This window comes from Lepeophtheirus salmonis, chromosome 8 (genome assembly GCF_016086655.4).
Source record: "Lepeophtheirus salmonis chromosome 8, UVic_Lsal_1.4, whole genome shotgun sequence".
NCBI lineage: Eukaryota > Metazoa > Arthropoda > Copepoda > Siphonostomatoida > Caligidae > Lepeophtheirus > Lepeophtheirus salmonis.
The window spans coordinates 7173026-7195127 of NC_052138.2; the positions used below are offsets into that span (position 1 = coordinate 7173026).

The 22102-nt window shown below is 30.9% G+C and overlaps 1 protein-coding gene across 8 annotated transcripts in view; it reads right to left on the minus strand.

The window, feature by feature from the left end:
* The window catches only part of LOC121122478 (calcium voltage-gated channel subunit cacophony), a 107154-nt gene that overhangs the window by 36751 nt on the left and 48301 nt on the right, over positions 1-22102 (minus strand). For all 8 annotated transcript variants that reach the window (XM_071890267.1, XM_071890265.1, XM_040717476.2 and 5 more), the window contains exons 7-23: positions 21550-21770; positions 20794-20897; positions 13042-13157; positions 11257-11418; positions 11108-11192; positions 10902-11029; positions 9525-9753; positions 7539-7743; positions 7191-7483; positions 5578-5673; positions 5303-5492; positions 5125-5237; positions 4779-4950; positions 4611-4699; positions 3571-3714; positions 1894-2095; positions 1074-1238 (exon numbers count right to left, since the gene is read on the minus strand). In XM_071890267.1, the coding sequence (XP_071746368.1) occupies positions 1074-1238; positions 1894-2095; positions 3571-3714; positions 4611-4699; positions 4779-4950; positions 5125-5237; positions 5303-5492; positions 5578-5673; positions 7191-7483; positions 7539-7743; positions 9525-9753; positions 10902-11029; positions 11108-11192; positions 11257-11418; positions 13042-13157; positions 20794-20897; positions 21550-21770 (2714 nt within the window). The remainder of the gene's footprint in view (positions 1-1073; positions 1239-1893; positions 2096-3570; positions 3715-4610; positions 4700-4778; positions 4951-5124; positions 5238-5302; positions 5493-5577; positions 5674-7190; positions 7484-7538; positions 7744-9524; positions 9754-10901; positions 11030-11107; positions 11193-11256; positions 11419-13041; positions 13158-20793; positions 20898-21549; positions 21771-22102) is intronic.

Consider the following 22102-nt stretch of genomic DNA (forward strand, 5'->3'; position numbering starts at 1 on the left):
CCAAAAATTAAATTTAGAATATTAAATTTTTTGAAAAACAAAAATCAAATATTCAATTAAAAAAAAAAAATTCAGTTATTTCCAAAAAATTGAATTTTTGTAAAAAAATTTGAAACTAAATCTTGTTTAATATTAAATTTTTTTAAGGAAATATGTCAAATATTAATTTTATTGGGAAAAATATCAAAAATTCACAGCTGTTCACAGAAAATTAATTTTTGAGAGAAAAATATCAAAAATTGAAGTTTATATATAATAGTTTTTGAAAATATTATTCCAAATATTAAATTTTTTTGCCGAAAAATTTCGAAAATCTATGGTTACTCACAAAGAGTTAATTTTTTGGAAAAAAACTATATAAAGTTTTTTGAAATTTTTTTCAAATATTAAATTTTCTAGTAATAAGAAAAAAAAATCCTTTATTTAGGGGAGGGAGGCTACAGCCTCTCCATTCTACACCCTGTGGACGCCCCTGACAACATATGTTTTGATGTTTTGTAATTATATTGAATGTTCTATTTGAAACATGCATTGGAGGTAAAAAAAAGAAAGAAAAAAGATTAAAAATATCGAATAAAGTTAGAAAAATATATAAAAAAATAAATTAAAACATGCTTAGCAAAGACATAATTAGTATCACAATGCAATTGAAAAAAATATGATGATTGGTATTTGCATATCTGATCATAATTAAAAATCTTTTTAAAAGTGGTGATTTACTAATTGTGAAAATAAGGAATCTCTAGCAAATAATAGTATACTATGTTTTTTAATCTAGGGACATAAAATTTAAATACTCCAAACCAGTCACATACATCCTAAAAAAATGAATAGAAATACAATGGTTTTGTTTTTTCTCTAGCTCCATTCATTGAAGTTGAATGAATACTAAATAATTTTTGTAATAGATGTTAGTTATTATAACGCATAAATATGTTGTACATTTAAAAAAAAGGATTGACCCTTGTACAAATGCTAAGTACATAACTCATTAGCCTGCAATGATCAATCAATCATGTATCTCTTGCCTTGATTTCACTGACTGACACTAATATGCTCTAGGCTGTACTTACTTTCATCATTAACAAAATCGTATTTAGAATGATGAGAATCATGATGAAATACTCAAAGGGTGTAGACACAACGACTCTCCACAGCTTGTATTTGAAGCTATCCATTTCTTTGGGCATGTACCTCTCAAGTGGCTTGGAGTGTATTGCAAAGTCAATACAGGATTTCTAAAATAACAGAACAAAACAAAATACAATATAGTAGGGGGTCCACAGGATTATATGTATATATATTTTTTTTTTTAAAAATTTTTTTGCAAAAAAAAATTTTTTTAATTTTTACGAATATAATTTGAAAAATCCACAATTGTTTACAAAATTAATTTTTTTGGAAATAGATTTCAGATATTATTTTTTTTTTTTTTTCAAAAATCAATTAAAATTAATTTTTAGAAAAAAATTTCCAATATTATATTTCTTTTAAAAAATTTTAAAAAGCCACAACTGTTCACATAAAATTAATTTTTTGAGAAAAAAATTTCAAAAATTAAATTTTAAATATTAAATTTCTTGGAAAAAATATTCAAAAATCAATAGCTATTTTAAAAAAAATTCAGTAATCTATAGAGAGCTATTAACAAAAAAATGAAATTTGTGGGGGGAAAAAAATTAAATTTGAAAAATTAAAATTTGCCGGAAAAAAAAATTGAATTTCAAATATCAAAATTTTTTGGATAAAATTTAAGAATTGAATTAAATTTAAAATATTACATTTTTTACTACAAAGCAAAAATTCAGCCTTCCCCTGCGGACGCCACTGCATAGCGACTCTTAAGTCTTTGAGGATAGCAAAGTTAGGCTTAGGGAACAAATTTGTACAAACTTGATTCTTATCAATCTCTCCGTCCTGAAGCTCCGCTTCTCCCTGCTCCTGAAATGTGATAATGATGAGAGCCACGAAAATATTCACAAAGAAGAATGGAAAGACAATGAAGAACACTATATAAAAAATTGACATCTCAATGCGGTATAATGGAATGGGTCCCTTGTCTTCGTAGGTTGTTGCCATGGAGTGTTGGAGTACTCTGGGGATATATAGTTATAAATTGAGTTTAAATTCAAGTAAACATATTAAATATACATATATATATATAAGTGCTGAGACTCGGACACAGGTCGATTTTTTTAAAATTTGGTTCTAAGTGATTTTTCTAGACTGATTCACTTTAGACCTAACTTGGATCAAAATAGCTTACAAAAATTATAACAGTCTCGATCGTTCTAAAATTCCCAGGACGAACCACAATTCTAGTAGATTTGTATAGAGTTGTAAATTCTAAGCATTTATTCGCGTGCGATGTGTTGTGTAGATGATAATTGTCAAGTTATTGTCTCATTCTTTCATTATTGAGGTGATAATATCTAAGTATAAAGTAATAATCCACACTAATATATCGATGGCATATCAAATATCTATTAACCCCCCCTCAAAAAAAAAAAATATATATATATATATTATCCTGCAGACACCCCTGCTTTGACGAGACGATGACTGCTATCATTATTTATTTGTAATTGAAGAGCGACAGGTTTCAAGTAATCTCTAGTGCGTGAAAGATGAAGAGTGTAAGTCCCTGTTGGACTCCATGATCATATCCATTGAGGATATGCATCGGAATAATTCCTACGCATGTCTTTGCTATACAAAAAGTGTTATTTGTGTTTATTTTCTTCATCTCCTTACTGCTCAAACCTAATTTTATGAAACGTCATGACAGCAAAACAGCTCTCTTCCAAAACATTCTTGAAATTTTCAAGATTACCATCTTGATTTTTGGTTTCTTTTTATAAGCGTAGGAGCATATCATATCCTATCGTTGAGCATTGAAATGTTTGTAGGGATGCGTGCGGTTGCTCATGAATAAGGGTGAGTAACACACAAGATTTGATGGGGATTTATAAGCAGTGATGTAAATCCAGTGTGTTTTTTAGCTGGCCCGTTTTTTGTTTTATTATCAGTAATCTGAAGAATGGATTTTCTTTTACTGAGCAGTTGTCATTATTATATAATTCCTGAGTAGTAAAGATCCTCTCATAAATATATTCAAAACCTAATTAAACATTCCTGTGTATTCCTAAGAGGCAAAGTGTAATCCAAAGGATTTGTTGTGGATTTATAATTCCTTTGCTTATTTCTTTCTCCTCCCTTGTCACAGCTGATTGTAGCTGATCTCTTTCAAAACATTCCTCAAATTATCAGGATTGACATATTAATTTTCGTTTTTTTTTACATGCCCATTTTATACTGGATTTTCATCACTCCTTATAAGTAGTCCTTGTTGGACTCAGAGTAAAACTGAGGATCGACGTCCTTGCTAGATATGGAGTGGAGTTTGTGTTATTAGCTAATCTAATGAAACGTCATGACAGCTAAGTTGCTCTCATCCAAAATATTTTTAAATTAACAGGATTACCTTGTTAATTTTCGATTCCTATTTTCACATACCCGCAATGGTTAGAATTTACAACTCCAGGTATATATGTTGGGAGAAATACTCACGCTGGCCATCCTTCAGTTGTTTCGACAGCGAAGAGAGTCAACATGGCGGATACAACGTTATCATAGTCAAACTTTTGTTTCTGCCATATTCGTTGCATGACAGAGGGAGGATGCGTCTCGGAGAAAAAGACGAAAAACTCTCCTCTGAAATAAATAATGGAATCGAACATATTATACAAACAAACATTTATATACCAATTAAGCTTAATGGAAAAAAGTGTTTTATTTAAGGCAAGACTGGAGCTTGGGAAGTCATATTCAAAAACTTCAACTTCTTATCTTTAATGATCCGAAGGCACATAATCGAAATTGTTCGGATTAGCTTTCATCTTCAGGATTGTCTGCAAATTGTACGACTACAGCAATACATTCTACAGCTTAGAAGAGAGTGGGCATTACTTCAAAGACAATAGACAAATTTGAATCCTTTTACGATTGTACTAATTCATAAAAACTCTCAAAACCGTAATTTCAAAGTTGACTTGTCATGTTTAGGTCACTATTTCTCAGGATCCACTTGTCTAACACTCAATTTTTGGCCTTGTTATAGTGCAGACATTGTTCTTGGTGCTAAATCTCCATGAATTGATATTGAAGACTAAGTTTTTATACTAAGTTCTTCTAATTGTGTCAGATGCTACGCTAAATTTGTCATTTTTGTACTTTGATCCACAAAATCCGACTATTATATCAATTTTTATAGACCACTGTAAATTGGTGATTTAGCACTTTAAGTTTGACCTAAAGTCTGATCCTGCGTAGTTGTGAGAAGTTATGTTTCCTCGGTTCTTAGTAATTTGCTTTTAAAAATGTATCTTCCAAACGTTACATGCCCAAAGGCGGCTATTTTGAATATTCAATTAATATTATTATGGATTATAAAATCAGTTGATTATGAGACTCTACATGAACTCTTCTCAACTTATGCTGAATTTCTTTTATGATATTCAATTTCTGAGAGTGTGGTGGCTTGAAGAAAATGGCTATGTTTTCTCTCTTCCAAGTGTCCAGTCTTCCCTTAAAAAACAAACCAAACTTACTGACAATCCTCCGGTGTTTTTTTACTTCCATCTGAGCAGAAAAAGAATTTTCCATTGAATAGTTGAACGGCAATTACAGCGAATATAAACTAAAAATAAAGGATTATTCACATTAAGACAAAAAAAAAAAAATATATATACAAATGTTGAAATTGATAATCTCCTTACTTGAAAAAGAATATAAACTATCAAGATATTTGTGACATTTTTTAATGAGTTGACAACACAGTCAAACACAGCCTTGAGCTTTGGAACTCTTTTGATTGTTTTGAGGGGTCGAAGAACCCGGAGTACACGAAGAGATTTGATTGTGCTTAAATTCTGTCCCTTCGAACTTCCACTGAAATAAAGGAATAATTAATATGTCTATCATTCATATTATTAATAATATCACAATCTAACAAAATTCAAGCCTTAAGATGCCCTTGTTCTAAAATCTACATTAACTAATGTTATTTTAGTGAATGATTATTATACAAAAAATTTGATAAAGTCAGCCCAAAAAATAACTTACGTCATATCAAAAATGAATGAAATACTCGCACATATAACGACCAAGGCATCCATCAAGTTCCAAACATCACGGAGATATGATCCAGGATGAGCAATTAATCCTAAATCAATAACCTAAATAGTAAAACATTGAACGTATTAATTTGAAACCAAAAATATACTAGAGAGCAAGTCCTCACTTTAAGTATCATTTCAACCGCAAAAATGCCAGTAAAGACATAGTCGAAATATGTGAGTATGTGATTTCTTCTACTATTTTCTTGGACGGGATCCTCTGCTGCAAGAGCGATACTGCTCATTATAATGATTATCATGATAAAAGTGTCAAAAAAGGGGAAGGTCACTATTCCATGAACAAATAAACGAATTCTGATAAAGAAAGTACAATTAATATAAAAATAGTTTATGAATATATACGTATGTAGTTATTTTATATATATATATATATATTTACGGATTCGTGGAAGAGAAACAAAACATGGACGAATAGGGCAGTATAGGCTTTTGTATGATAACATCATCTTCGTACGGATGTCTACATTCATTTTCACTGGAAATAAGAGATCAAATGATTACTTTAGATTATTTATTTAATTGTGTTGACACTCATATATATAAAACAATTTTCAGGTCGTTCTTGAGTGATTTTTACATATTGCGATTTGGACTGATATTTTGGTTCAGACCGCCGTGATCTCAGATCGTATATTTTATGCTTTTCAAATCGTGGACCGATTTTTTTTGGTCTCAATATATAGACCTATTATGATATAACTAGAGTTATTTGGACCTATGTTTCGGTTCAGAGTACGGTAACTTCAGACCATAGACTGAAATTTAATATTTTTCAAATTGGAGATCGATTTTTTCGGTCCCAAACATATTATGTTCTATTCAATGAATTATACCTCATGTGACGTTATACATATTAGGTCGATGTTCATATCATTTGAATGATAACTGACGAGATCAACAGTTCATCTATGTATAGAATCAGTCTGTGTACTTGAATGATAACAGTCTGAGTCACGTTCCTTATTTCCGGACCGAACCCAATACTAATATTTATGTAGATTGATGATCAATTTTGTACCATTATGTTGAGAGAAGTTATGATTTTGTATGATTTGGAACTTGTAGATACTAGTAGATTGTACAAGTTAGATTTGTTCGTCTTAAAATGCCTTATGTAATGACAATATTTTAAGACATTTTAATTACCAACTTTACATTTCATTTTGATTGATTAAAAGTACACATTGATTATGTATTTACAAGTAATAGAACTGAAAACATTTACAAATATTTTATAATGTGCAACGGAATGTTTAACCTAATTGGCAATTAGTAATTATCATCAAAGGGCAAAAATGACACTTGTAATATGTTGTTAGGGTGACTCAAATATTTTAAATTAATATATTTAAGTAATAAGTAATATTAATTCTTCCATTTGTTTTGATTTCTAAAAAATATACAATTTGTAATTTTTTTTAGTAAAAATATTTTAAATCTTGTTTCGCTTTTATGCAGAATAAATTATATTTTTATTTAAGTCAATTTGTAACATGTGCTACTTAATTGAACCAAAAAGAGAACATACTCAAGGAAAGGAAGACAGTTAAAATCCTATAATATACTGATCATCAAAGGCAGCGTTTTTCAAACTTTTTTATGTCGGGGCATCTTTCAAAAAAATCAAAAATCTCCAGGTACTCCTTTCTGAAATATGACACTTCAAATATCATGTCTATACTACGAGCTGTAAATAGTGATTATAATAGTAACTTTGATTTAAAAAAAAAAAAAAAGAGTTACTGCACAATTAGCTTGACAAGAAAAAAACCAGGATAATTCAAATTAAGAGCTTGAAGTAGGTTGAAGCTCCATTCATGCCCATTTCTTGCAGGTCTTTTGTTTTTAGAAAAAGATCCATGATATTGTTCCTAGTTCCTTGCTCTTTGGGAAATCAAATGTATTTCCACGGTTTAATGATAAAATATATGCAACTTGTACAAAATCCCAACTTGTACACAATATATAATATAAAATAAATAAATTCCTCACATTGATGGACCAGAGGTCATAAATTGTCGTTGTTTTTCTAGATCCTTTGCCGCAGCAGACTGACCGGCATTGGCGACGAGTTCATCATTTTCTGCCTGATTTTCAGCTGCAGTAAGTTCCTGTGCATTAGCTAGATTATCCACAGCGATGGCCAAGAATACGTTTAAAAGAGTATAATTGCCAAAAAGAGTCAAGATAATGAAATATAGAGAGTACACCATTCCAGAGCGATGTCCACCCTGTGACTCAATCCCCTGATACATGACCTCATTCCAATCCTCTCCGGTTAAAATCTATGTAAGTCAAGGATTTAAATTTGTTAACATATTATGTAGGGTATGTACATACTTGGAAGACTGTAAGTAGAGATATGGCAAAGGAATTGAAATTAGAGGGAGGAGTTCCATCTGAGAAATTGAAGGCTCCGCCAAAGAGTTGCATCCCAAGTAAGGCAAAAATTAGAATAAATAAGAAGAGTAGAAAAAGTAAGGAGATGATGGATCTCATAGAGCTGAGTAAGGATATGACTAGATTCCTAAGGGATGACCAGTACCTAAGTAATACAAGATGAATGTAAATAATTCATACAAACCTATGTGTAACACTATTTGACGAAATTTCAATTTTACTTTTGGATTGACATGGTGTGACTCTGAGTACTCTTTATAATCCGAAATTTCTGTTTTTGTAGCCTATAGGCAATGACGGCTCAACAAGGAGGCCTTTACATATTAGGTGTAGCAAAATAAATTCATTATTATTAATTGATTTAAAAAAAAATCCATTAATGTGTATCTCCATGGAAATCAAAACGGATTTCCATTATTTTATCAACATTTTCCACAATTGGCCTTGCATCTTTGCCATCAAAATGACGGTAAAATTGCGCGTGATTAACTCCTACAGTATCAGGACCATAAGCACCAATCACATTTTTAGCCACCTGACCTGCATTTTCACCTTGTTCGAAGAAAAATGGTGAAACATGGGGTATTTTCTCTTTGTTGATGTCCATCTTTGACACGCATTTAAGCCACACTGAGTCAAACAATCAGTAAACTGTGTTAAAAGATTTTTTAGTACGAAATCTTATCTCTCTAACACCGTCTAGTACAAACCGATTTCACTAATACAACGTGTGATACACATTACTAAAGCCATTTTTGGAAAAATAATGGATTTATTTTTTCTACACCCATTATATTCCTAACCTCACTGTTTCGACAAAATAAATAAAGAAGTCATGTATTTAATTACATTTAACATACAAACCCATAAAGTTGGATACGAAATCCCTACCAATACATGTATCTGATCCACTACAACAGATGAGAGACTCAGTGGTATTGATGTAATGAGCATAGATACTACAATATATAATGCTCCTTTTGAATATATTGAACGTTTTGCAAAGCGGCACAACTGCCGTGTGCTGTGGATGAATATCATGTGGCTGTGCCTCCTTGCCCCTAGTTAAACTTGGCTAGAACCATCAATGCCTACAGAGTGTTTTTTTTATATTTTTTATTTATTTTAACAAAACCTTCATGATGAAATATTTGCTTTGAACGGTCTTAATAAAGACAAAAACGTAAAATTTAGGTTGTGTGTACATTTTTCCGTATTCAAAACACTTTTAATTAAGGATATAGCTTTTTTTTAATCGGTGACAAGGCATTGTAACTTGTAACCTCATTCTTTGAAGTCTATTAAATTCATCATTTATGATCACACTGATAAAAAACATAGTTTGACGTAAAGTAAAGATATCCAACTTTTTTTTATTTTTTTTTTAGAAAGCACTCTAAAAAATTAATTTAATAAAAAGTTATTTAAGCTTTGTTGTTTAAAAAAAACAAAAACTTTATTATGATATAATTATCAAACTACCAAGCTTTTTTGACAGTATATGAAATGTTGCACAAAAGCAGAAAGATCGGGTTATATATGTTATTTTCATATTTATGAAGGTAAAAGCAATGATAAACACAATATTTGGGTCCAAGGGTAAAAATTTGTGTACTAGTGTGTAATTAGTTTTGTGTCGGTTCTTATTTAGGACTTCAATCCACTTCATTATTAGTTCGGTTCAGATCAGTCCAAAAACTTATAAAGTTTTCGTACTCTTGATGACACGTCACTCAACAATATTTCTTCTTTTTTACACAGTTTTAGTTCTGATAGTTTTGAAGGACGGACTTTCTGAAAGACCGGTCCCAATTAGGACCGATAGGAATAGTCCTAAGACTGGAATGGAACTAATAAATAAGAACGGACACAACACTAAATCTAATTAATTAGATTTGAAAACATGGTTCTACTCAAATAACATACTTGGTCACTTTAAATATTCTTAAAAGTCTAAGAGCTCGAAGTACAGAGAAACCGAATGATCCTCCATGACTTGAAAGTTTGGTCCAGCATACTTCAAAAACAGAGGCACAAATGACCATACAATCAAAACGATTGAATGAGGATTCAAAATATATCCTTGGACCTAGAGCATACATTCTAATAACCATTTCTGCTAAGAATAATCCCAAGAACACGAACTCGGCATAGTCTGAAAGAGAGAGATTCAAGTTAAAGGTGGAAATGACTCCTCATTGGCCTTGTGTTATAAAAAATAATTAATAGAGGTGCACGTTTAATAATAATGAATACTTCAGTTGGTTGGGAATCGTTATAAGCCACTCACTCAAGATTTTTAAACCGTAAGTGCTGCCTGTGGATTAAAAAAAACGAATAAAGTAATTATCTAAAAAAAAGCTAATAAAGTAATTATCGTACGGGCTATAACCCCCTCCCCCTCCCCTCATAAACATAAAATAAAAATTGTTTAATATAGTGTATAGGTTACAAAAACTAAATAAATCCACTCACATTCTAGGAACGAACGTCATAAATTTATATTTTTTGTAAATAACTGCAAATTATTGAATTTCTTTTCCAAAAATGTAATTTTTAAATTTCTTTGTGAATTGCTATGGATTTTTAAAAATTGTGTTTCAAATAATTACAATTTTTGGATTTAAAATAGAAAAAATATTTAAAATTAAGCTCCCTTAAAATATAAGCCTGCAGACGCCCCTGTGTTACCATTTGTCAATATGATACTTTGTCTATGAATATATATTTTTGTTTTTTTATTGGTTTTAATTTGAGCAATTATATGACAGGAACAGCAATTAAGGAACAAAAACAGCATTCTTTTAGAATAACCAAGTTCCCAATATTCCTGAAATTTGATCCTAAACCGATTTTTATTTTCGGTCTTATGTGATTTTTTCTAAACCAATTTGGACCAATATTTAATCGTTTTTAAATGTCATTCTATAAATCAATTTTCTCCATGTACGATGAACCGAACTTTTTATCTTTTTATCGTTGATGACTTCATTGTTTTTACATAAGAAATATTCTAGAAACATATGAAGCACCTTAAAAATCATCAATAAAATTGGTAACGGCCGAACTTTAATTGAAACCGATACAAATCTATTTTTCCTTAGATCAAATTTTTCTACGTGATCAATCCATAACGAACTTCATTAAAGAATACAATTATTTTTAATTATAATGCTCACGGACCGGTCTAGAATTTGCAGATCGAACCCCAACTATACTACTTACCAATTGATAATTGCATGATTATTTTACAATCACCTCTATTAAGTATTTTTTTTACAGCTCTATATGGCCATTACTTACATAGTAACTCTGTTAACCACTCAGGTTGATTGTAATGTTCAACAGCGACACAGAGTGTATTTAAAAATACTAAAACGATCACAAACCAATAGAACCATTGTTGCTTCACCGTATGTCGAATATAAAACCTAGTTATATATATATGAAAAGGAGGAAGCAGTTATTATGTCTTGACATAAGTCCTTTGTGAGAGATTGTCTGATTACCTGACTCTTTTTTCGCATCTCCAAAAGGGCTGACAACCACCGTGATTCCTAAGTCTAGTTCTTATTGCTGAAGCCTGACTAATTCCTAAATTGATGATTTGTAGGGATTTAAGAAAGTAAGATAGACAACTGTTTTTTAAACCTCTTACCTTCATCCACTTCATCGTCGTCATCATCGTCCTCCGTCTCGATGCTTCGACCCTTTCCTAAAACTTTGATTTTTCGACGTTTATTCGCAGCTCTTTTTCGAGCCTCCATGATGTGATTCCTCTCTTCCTCAGTAGTTCTCTCCTCCGCTAAAATAACTTCCTCTGAAAGACAAGCAATATATGTACAATATATAAAGTGAGACAAGCATGGAACCAAGTCAAGACACAAGTAAGTCTCAAGTCATAACCTTCAAGTCACAAGTATTATTTTCTTGGACAAGTAAAGTGAGTTCACCGTCCGAATCTTATTAAAACATGAGGAGGATATTCCGTGTACACCTCAAGTAAAGTCTTGAAATTTTAAGTCCAAGTCAAGTCATAAAAAGTGACTCGAATACCCATGTCTGTTATTATTTAGAATTTACATTGTAGATATACCAATGAAATACTTATGTATATGGGTCATTCCACATCCAATCACCACGTCAACAAAAATTATTTTTCAAGAGACTTCCTCAGAATTTAATGAAAAGTTCTACATGTAGCACGGCGTTTCCTTCATTTTATTTTGCAGCCTTTACTCCAAAAAGAAACGAGGGAAAAACCAAAATAAATTTGGTAGTTTTTGTAACTATGAGGTTATTATTTAATTGTAATCGTTGGGAATTATTTATAGGACAATTCACAAGAAGTAATTCTTCTGTACTTATTTTGCTCTAACGAGGGATGGTTTTATGTAAGTCAATATATAATGAGATGTAAATAATCTACAAAATTTTTATCATATCATATATATATATATATATATGTTTGTTTTTTGTGTTATCGCACATAGAATCCAAATTTGGTTGAACAGATCAGTCTTAAATTTAGAAAATAGACGTATAAAATAACCAAGCATGATTATTTTATGAGCCTCTGAGGTCATTAAGAGCCTGTTTTTGACCGATATACAAACATAATTTTACTTCTTTCTGTCTATATCTATCTCCTTCTGTCTGTCTTTCCCCTCTTTTCTTCTAACTTCATTCTTTGTTTCTATTCACCTCTATTCAGCCCTGCAAAGCGGTCATCCTTTGCTAGTTTATATATATTAAAGCTATTTATATAAGTAATTATATAACGGTGTTGATAATTTTTGTGCCTAAGCCCCCAAAATGAAGAAAGCTAGCAACACCCCTGATCTATACTATTGACCAATGTTAAATCCGAGCATTGCCAGGTACTCCCGCTAGTATAAACTCTGAGTCGTTGAGGTGCAAACCTGAAGGTCAACTTGATGCGGAATGACCCTTCTACATACATACACTGATAGTTTTGTTTCGGTCCAGCTCAGTCTAGTCTTAGGAAAGGTCCTATCTGCCGTTGGAACCGGTCCTTAGGGATGTCAGTACTAGAAAGGATTAAATATAAACAAAATAAAGTTGGATTGCATCATCAGGGACCGAACTTTATAAGTTTATAAGGACTGAATTGCAGGACTGAACTGGGCCAGACTGATACTGAACTGGAAGGGACTGATGTATTCATTCTTAAATAAAGATGGAAACAATACCATTACATAGGCAGTGGTTGAGTTTTAAAATCAAAGAAGTGGGGATGGTCAGTGACAGTTTTTCATTATTGGGGGGTTTGTACCCCGATTTTTTTTTTGAAAATACAGCTGATTAGGTGCAACTTTAATGCAATATGATTTTAGACCATTTTCATGATCCCCCCCTACAACCTGAGAACCGTACATCGGTATATGAAGAGAGGAAACAATACTTGAATATGCATGCTCACCTGCCTTACAAATCCAATCCACGTAGCCATTCAATTCTCTTTCAAGTTGTTGTTGACGGCGAAGTCTTAAAAAAGCTTGACGATTCTCTACCCTTTCTCTTTCTTTGGCAAACTCTCTGAGAACAAAGAAAAACTCCTTTATAATATTTAATGAGGATTTTTTTGTAAAAAAATAAATATATAAGAACATAAAATATAAGGAAGTTAATTTATGCAAAGAAAATCCACTTCTAGCTTACTACCTACCCACATAGTGCATACCTATAAATTCCTTTATATTAGAGATGGATTCGAATATTACTCGAATTTGAAAATACTCGCTATAAAAGTTCAGACAATTTTTTTATGTAAATTACTCAAACTTGTCCAAAATACCTTTTAAAAAAATACACATAGTTTGAACTCAAACCACCGAAACTTGAAATATGTATTCGAGTCTCAAGTAATGAAGTATCTAGATATTTATTTTCGATATCAAGGAATATCTAATATTTGCTGGGAAATAAAAATTTGTAAATAACTATTCAAAATAAAGGATACTGATGGCGCCAAATCTACAAATATGTTTTATGTAATTATTCATAACAAGGGATAAAAATGCCGTCATAAACTACAAATTATAACAATTATACAAGTTTTAATTAGTTCTAAAGCCTGAAATACTCTTACTGTGTATAACTGACAGTTCTAACAGCGTAGGCCTGAATAATTTATGTTATAAACGTAATATTTTAATAAGCAACCTAACTTATCTTATTTATGCTATTTCTTGATAGCAAGCTCAAACCCTATTTGATAAAATATGAGTATCATCGCTTTACTCAAAATAAAGAATTTTAACTCGAATCTAACTCTATTTTCTACTTATGGTGAAAGAATATACTGTTTTTGATGATTTCATTTTATTTATACAACATAACCGTTAAAGTAGTGGGGAACGTGCGTTTCCCCTCGAAAACAAATATTGTCTAAAATGGTTTGGCATAATATTTAATAAAATTACAAGAACTAAAATTTAGGTCATGGGTTTTTATTGATTCAATTCATGAAAATCTGAAAGTTGCTTCAATTTCTAATAAACAAAAAAACGATTTTTTCAATTCATTTTCATAATTTGAAATATACAAAATTTTAGAACGCGAATAATTCTACTGATAATGATTCATGAGAACTAAAATCAGACTTGATGTTACGCAAAGATTTTAAATTTATGCAGTTTGTTCAAATCGGGTAATTGAAACCAGATTTATTTAGGAAAAACTAACATTTTTAAGACCTTTCTAAAATCGTCAATAACCAATTATTTAACCAACTAATCATCTCCAGCTAGAAAATATGATATATTGCCAATAAATTTTGCATCTTTTTGCATTAAATAAATTTCCATTGAAATTCTTTCAATGAAAAATAATTTAAAGAAAAAAAAATACGGGTATTAAAATATTTGTTCAATGTAGGGGCATTGGGGGACTTTACCCTTTTGAATGTATTTTAAAAAGTATGTACAACAAAATTGTAAATAGTTAGTATCTTATTAAAAAAAATAATTGGAATAAAAATGTTATACCTATGTAGTTCAAATTTCAAGAATTGAGTTATCTATCATACAATTTTGTTCATGTACAATTTATCTTGAAAAATATACCTAAATATTTTTTTTTTTCATTGCTTTGACTATTATGGTTTTTGTCTATGTAATAATTTTTTATCCGGCAAGACTTATATTTTCCAGTTGTAACATATATTTTATAGGGCTAATATTTTCATTTCCCCTTATGAGATCAATTTTAAAATGTCCATAATGGACATTTTCTATTCTAATTCAGCGTTTACACTTCATGGCTTTTATTAGAGGTGTATAAACATGTCCTAGAAAGGGGAAGCGGGTTTTTCTAGTAGGTAATCGGAACAGAATTGAATATTATTTAAAGCTGTTTTCATTATACTGAAATTCTTGAAGGCAGAACATTAATGCATAAAGTAATGATAGTGCTCGTGTGCTCATGTATGACGAAAAGTAACATTGAGGGTTTGCTCGGGAGTTAAAAGTGTAAGTCCTTGTTGGACTCGGAGTAGAATTGAGCAGTGACATCGGAGTAATTCCAGCCTATGTTTCCTTGCTATATACAGAGTGGAATTTTATTTATATCCTTCCCATCACGGCTGTTCGCAGCTAATCGGATGAAAACACCATGACAGCTCCGCTGCTCTGTTTGTGAGAAGAACAGCTTAGCTAGCATGGAGTTTAATTAAAGTAGCAATGACATGGGCATGAATTACAACAAGGAGTTATACTTAAAACTCCTCAGTGTTACTCTCGTTCATTCATGAGAAAACAATGCCTCATTACAGTTTATCCGTATATGTGATCTCCAAAAGAATGGAATAATAATGAGAACAGCTTCAGAAAATTGAATAAAAAATGCGAGTTTATAGATATTCAGATATCAATTACAAAAAGAAAGGCCCCTTCAATTATAGTATTATTTTCATCTATGATTATAAGGGTAAGTCTGTAAGGATCGACATTGGTCTCATTCATGCAATGTCCTTCCTAGATACGAAGTGGATTTATGTTTCATGACCTCCACTCATAGCTGTATCTAACTAATCTAATGATAACCAAAGATATAAAACAAGTGATAAAGACCACGTGATGGTTTTTTAAAATAAATTAAGTTGGCTACGAGAATACTTTTTCTTCCGCTAGGGGCGTTCTGTATATTTGAAAATTACTACATGAAACTGTGCTTTTAATTTGATCAACAGGGTGAGTTCTGCATATGACTTTTTTTTTAATAGGTCTTGATGAAAAATGATGAAGTATGGTATCTGCAAAGTGACATCTTGCGGAAGGAAAATATATAACGTTCTCCAGAAAATTTTCTCAAGCAAAGAGTCCCATTTTGACACTTTGTTTTATAGCTATGATCAAATCTAAGCTGGCGGGTTTCTTCCAAATATTCTACTTAGTTCAGGGGCATTCCTTGTTTTTCTTTTTTACATGGCAGTACTTAGAATTTATAACTCCAGGTGTATCTTTGTATCCATTGTAACTACTGTCTTTTTGTTACGATTTGAATCAATGATTTATGTATTCATGTAATAAGTATATACATCATTTCTAGAGATAATTTCTAGAGCCAGAGCTATTGTATAGTGAAAATTTATGAGTTCTTTATGATAATTTCATTTGCATCAAATACATATTATTATAAGTATAATAGTAATCATGACGATAAAAGAAAATCGTTCTATAGACAAATTGTATAAAAATAAATATTGAATTAATTATTATTTTTTCCTATTGCACGTAGATAAGTTATTCTTTCTAATAAATTAAAAAGATATCACATCACGTATGTAGGTCTATAATTCTAGCCTTTATATGGGAATATAGATAATATTTAGGGATGGGGAAAATGTAGAGAAACATAGCAATTTTAAGGTTAGAAAAGGAAAAAAATATACGATTGATGTTGTCATTTATTTTTTTATCTTTTAATGGATCGTTGTAGTGTTAAAATATAAATATATATATACTCTCTGAATGATGAACTCCCACCTACTTTTGGTTTAATTAAACAAACAAAAACATAATACAACAATATTTTAAAAGTTTGAATATAATTTGACAATATTTCTCTTGCATTAATGCTATTTTAAATGTCTTTATCTGTAATAGCCCTCTAAATCATTTAAAAGACATCTAATCTTAACAAGGGTCTGAATTCAGGAGTACCATACGTCTCATTCCCTTTTCTAGTAGGAGATACACATATATCCCGTCCATTTCATCTATATTTTTTTCAATACTCCCTTGCAAATCCTTCTACTGAGCAATGGAAGAATTCTTTTAAAAGATCATGCAAAACCTATGCATAATATTTTGAAATGTAACCTTACTTTTTGTTCTATTTATTAGGGATTGTTACTTTGTTAGTGAATATTCAGTTATTTTTATAGGTAGGCGGAAAATGTATACTAATATGAACAAAAATGCGTTTGTGTGTACTGTGTATGTATGTTGTTGATATTTATAGCTCAGTCATAAAACAACTATGAGAACGTAATTCATATCGTTTATTATAAACACGAACATTCCTTTTCAAAAGAAGACAAAAAAATCAATGGAGGGGGAGGAGGAATAGTAGAAATGACTTAATTTTATTACGGATGTAAAAATTGTCCTAATCCTCGTGAGCAAACATTTAAACCGAAATGATATGACTGGGGTCATCTGCAAAATATTATTGCTCGTACAAAGGTTAATAGAAATACAAAGTTATACCATAACGCGTGTACGACTAATGTTTGACTTCCACAACGCTTTTAATATTGACGTCATAGTAGATAAATGGTTGCATGTTTGGTCAAAATCTTTTTTTTCTACCCCAGAAGTCGGTACGATATATCAAATTGAAAATTATAGCAATAGTGACGTCATAGACTATGAATGGTTGTGTGTTCTGTCAAAATCTGCCTATTTTGCCGAGCAGTCGGTACACTACATCAGATTGAAAATTCAAGCAAGCCCGATTACATGATGCTCTAACCTTGTATTTCTATTAACCTTGGCTCGCACTAATTAATTTTTTTTTCTTATTTTGAAAATTCAAACGTATTAGCGAGCAAAGAGACATTAATTAATGATCTTTTTCAGTCTATCAAAGTTGACAGCATATACTTTTCTTTTTAACTTGCATTCACAAAGATTTAGACAATTATCTCATATTTGAACATTATATCCAAATTAGTGTTGGATCAGTATTAAAAAACTAAAAAGACTGCAGTCCGGTCCTAACAAAATTTGTCAGTCAAGTCAGTCAGTTTATGAATCTTTTTTTGAAACTAAAACAGCTCAAATTACATAGTGAGTAATAACTACGTCATTTGAGTCCCTGAAGTTTCATCATAATTAATAACCTCTTAAAAAAGACAAGATACCTGTAGGAGAGATGTGAATAAAACGTATGATTATTTATTCTAGCTATCATTAATTATTTTCTTAGTTCTTATATTCTTCAATCCTAGCTATGAGTGAAAAAAATAAAAAGATAGCTAGAACGTATGACTGAAGGCCGATGTATCAGTTAATTGGTAAAAAAAGATAGGACGGCTAAAAAAAAAGACTGAAAAGGGCGGGGGAAAAAGACTGATAAAGGGAGCTAGGACTGATCCAACACTAATCCTAATAGTTTAAACCAGTGCTGACTATGAGAAAAGATAAATGTGTATCCCCACTTGTAGGAAATGGAACGACTTAGCTCGCGCCACGTAGGTTCGATTCACGGTTGCTGTAATGGAATGAAACATATATTATAGGCTTGTAAATCCAATTTTTTTTTTTTCGTGTGGGAGTTTTTGTTGCATTTCTTGGCAACTTGAAGATTATTCTTGAGAAGATAACATCCTAGTATGCAGTATAATCACGAGTATGTGTGTGCTCGTGAAAGGGAGAGATTAATTCTGAGATTTAGAGAAAATACCCGTATTTACATAAATAAGTATTGACTCAGTACTCGAGACTGTTTACCTAAATGTTGAATCGATAAAAGTCCCATAAATGGATCCTTTTTTAATAAAGTAATTTAACATAATAACAAAATATAAATTATAGAATTAAAGGAAAAATAAAATGTGTCCGTATTACGGGAGGGGGGGGGGCTTTCATGAAAAGTAGGACACTCCTTTTAAATCTAATAATAACTCAAGGTCATGTGAAATATTTTTAAATCTTGAAATTACATCAGAAATTGGTGAGCTTATGTTTGTTTTCCTATACATATCTATTGTCACTTTCACGGTAAAAATGAAAGAACATTCCTTGGTACTTCTCCGAGAGGGAATAACCCCTACATTCCCTTTTGACCGGCTTAAGCTATCCAGAAACACAGTCTACTTCGTCAAGAAACAGTATGTCAGCAGTGCCAATAAAGAAGAAGCTCTCCGACGACATGCCGGTAGTGGGGATCGGAAAAAGTTGACGTGAGAACCATGAAGAGGCTTCCTACAGCTCTGAAATGAACCCGTTGACTTTACGTTTTACGTCAAGGGCCTGCATCATACGCCACTCGAACGTTGCCGCCACAATTGTCTCTGTTAATGAACACAAGGAAAATCAGAGCAGGGATAGTAACCAGAATGAGTTGTAAAGTATTTAGACGCCGCTAAAGGTCACTGTATTGGGAAGTAATTGATCTCAAGTGGTGTACAAAGCAAATTAAAATTAATATAGCTGTCGCTCTAGCTTTATAGTTATATGTTCTTGAAGTTAAGACTGAGCAGTGGCCTAATTTCCATGTAACATCCGGTACAATGCATGATAATGAAAAAAACAATTTGCAATACTTTTTGCAAGATACGTGCAATGTTCTTTTACATATCTGATATCACATATTTGGCTTAATTCATTATCTATATTTTTAAAAACAATTAAAGGAACAACAGTCTACGACCGGTCCTAAAGGGGGAGTGTAGGCCATTTGCACCTTGTTTAATTTGAATTAAATGAAGATATATTTGTATTTTTCTTTCGGAAATGAATTATAAACATATTTTAAATCACTTTTTTTTATTAGAAAAGAATTTGCATATTTTCAAAGATTCATATAGGTATACAATTGCAAATACGTTCATATCCGTGCATAATAATAATATTACGCTGACTGTGAACGATCTCTTAATTATCATTTTTTACTACATCATATACTTTGCATAAAACTTCTTAGGAGAATTCATGGAAATTAAGAATTGCCATGATAACTTTTTCTCTTTATAGGTACAAATCGTAAGCTGTCGCCAACATTTTGTTCTGTGTGTTTCTTTTTGTATTCATTTCACTTGGCTTTTCAATCAATATGAATACATATCATGACTGCCCCCCCCCACCCCTTCACCAAAATATATTTTTGCTTAAAGATCAGCTTAAAACCATCCATGATCAAGATCTGTCAAAAACAGGATCTAATCAAACATGAGTCGAAATAAGGAGTTTCAAACTTACTTATTTATATAAGCATCCGAAAATTGTAATTTTTTATACTTTTTATCAAAAAATGTAGCAGTTTCCTCTATCCGGATTTGATTATATAAAATCAATGGATCATTAAAGAGGAAAGAGTAGGAACTTTCTACTTATGAGAAGAACCTTCTATTGCATCAAAGCTATTGTCTCATATAAAAAGTGTTAAACTATGTTTTTTAAATTTTATAGATGTTATATGGAGACAATCATTCATTTTTTATGGAAAACATCAGGAAAAACAATTAGTCAATTACTTTGCACTTTAAAAAAATCTCAATTTTTAACAAAAAATAAAAAATCTTCAAATTTCACCGGTTTTCAATAAACATTTTTGTTATTAGAAATAGATACAGGACTTGTATTTTAAAAAATCAGAAAATTTAGACCCTGAGCTAACCTAGTGAGTGGTTATATGCTTAAACCCTCAGCTCACGTATTCCCAAAGGAAAGACTAAAAAATCCTACGATGAAAAAGGACTCAATGTAATATAATATGTTCCAAATGCCTTGTTATGAGTTAAGCCCCCTTTTATAGTTTTCATTTTATTTTAGTCTCTAATGAAACAAAGTGTACAGTTCTTCTTCATCTTATTATAAAATGGATATAATTAGATCAAAGATAGTTGTAATATGTTCTGTGTATAATATCGCATGTACCTTAACAACCTACCTACATTTACTTTAAATGTGCATGAAAGTATAATTTAGTCATTAGAGAAACTTACCCACTCAGCACTCCCAAAACAAGATTCAACATGAAGAAGGATCCAATCACAATAAGCGTGACAAAATAGAACCAGTTGACATAACTTCCCATGGCATCATTTGTCTGTAAAGGCAATGCATATATACAAAGTAAGTTCTAAAAACAGGGAGTCCGCAGGATTAGACATTGGTTTTTGGAATTTTGTTGACCCCCCTCAAAAAAAAAAAAAAAAATTTCAAAAACACATAGCTATTCACAATTTTTTTTTCTTTTTGAAAAAAATTCCAAATTTCACATTTTTGAGGAAAAAAAAATCAAATATTTTTGAAAAAAAATCCAAAAATCTATAGCTAATCACAAAAAATAAATATTCTTGATGAAAATTTGAAAAATTTGATTTTTTTTAAAAACATTCAAATATTGAATTTTTGGGAAAAAAATTTCACAAGTCCATAATTATTCCCAAATATTTAATTTTTTTGAAAATTTTTTTCAAAAATCCAAAGCTGTTGACAAAAAATTTAATATTTAAAAAAAAATATGTGAAAAATTAAATTTTGTGGAAAAAAATTTCAAATATTAAATTTTGTGGAAAAAAATTCACATATTAAATTTTTGGAAAATACTTTCAAAAATTCAAACAGCTTTGCACAAAAGACTAAATTTCTTTAGAAATTAATTTGAAATCTTAGATTTTTTCCTCGGCTGCATAATTTGCCCGAATGACATATTTTTAAGAAAATAAATTTAAAAAAAAACAACATTTTATGTATACCCAATACATGATGGGAGTCCATCCCTCCATCGTCACACATTGGAACACTGTAAGCATGGCAAATCCAATGTTATCAAAACTAGTAATTCCATAGTTGGGTCCTTCCCAATTTTCCAAACATATGGATACATTAGGCTCACAGGTGTGTGCTCCTGCCGGAGCTGTAAGAGGATCATCAGAATGGCAAGGAACCTTTAAACTACCATCTGTCACCATTAGCTCTGTAAGTAAGTAATAACGATAAAAAAACCATGAATGCTTGAGGAATATATATCCAGGATTAATTAATTAATAGACTCATAATAAAAAACGGGGGACATTGGCATTTTTTTGTTCGTTTACTTAGTCTCACTACATTTTTTTATTTTAATATAAAGTACTTTCTTTTCTTTTTTTAATATTACCAAATGCCGGCGAGATTTATTTCAATTTATACAGTACTCCCTTTATTTTATATTCCCCTTTTCCCCCTTATACTGCATATGATATACATCAAGGTGCACTATTTAAACACCCTGTGACATGTATTTCCATACATGCACTCATACAGACG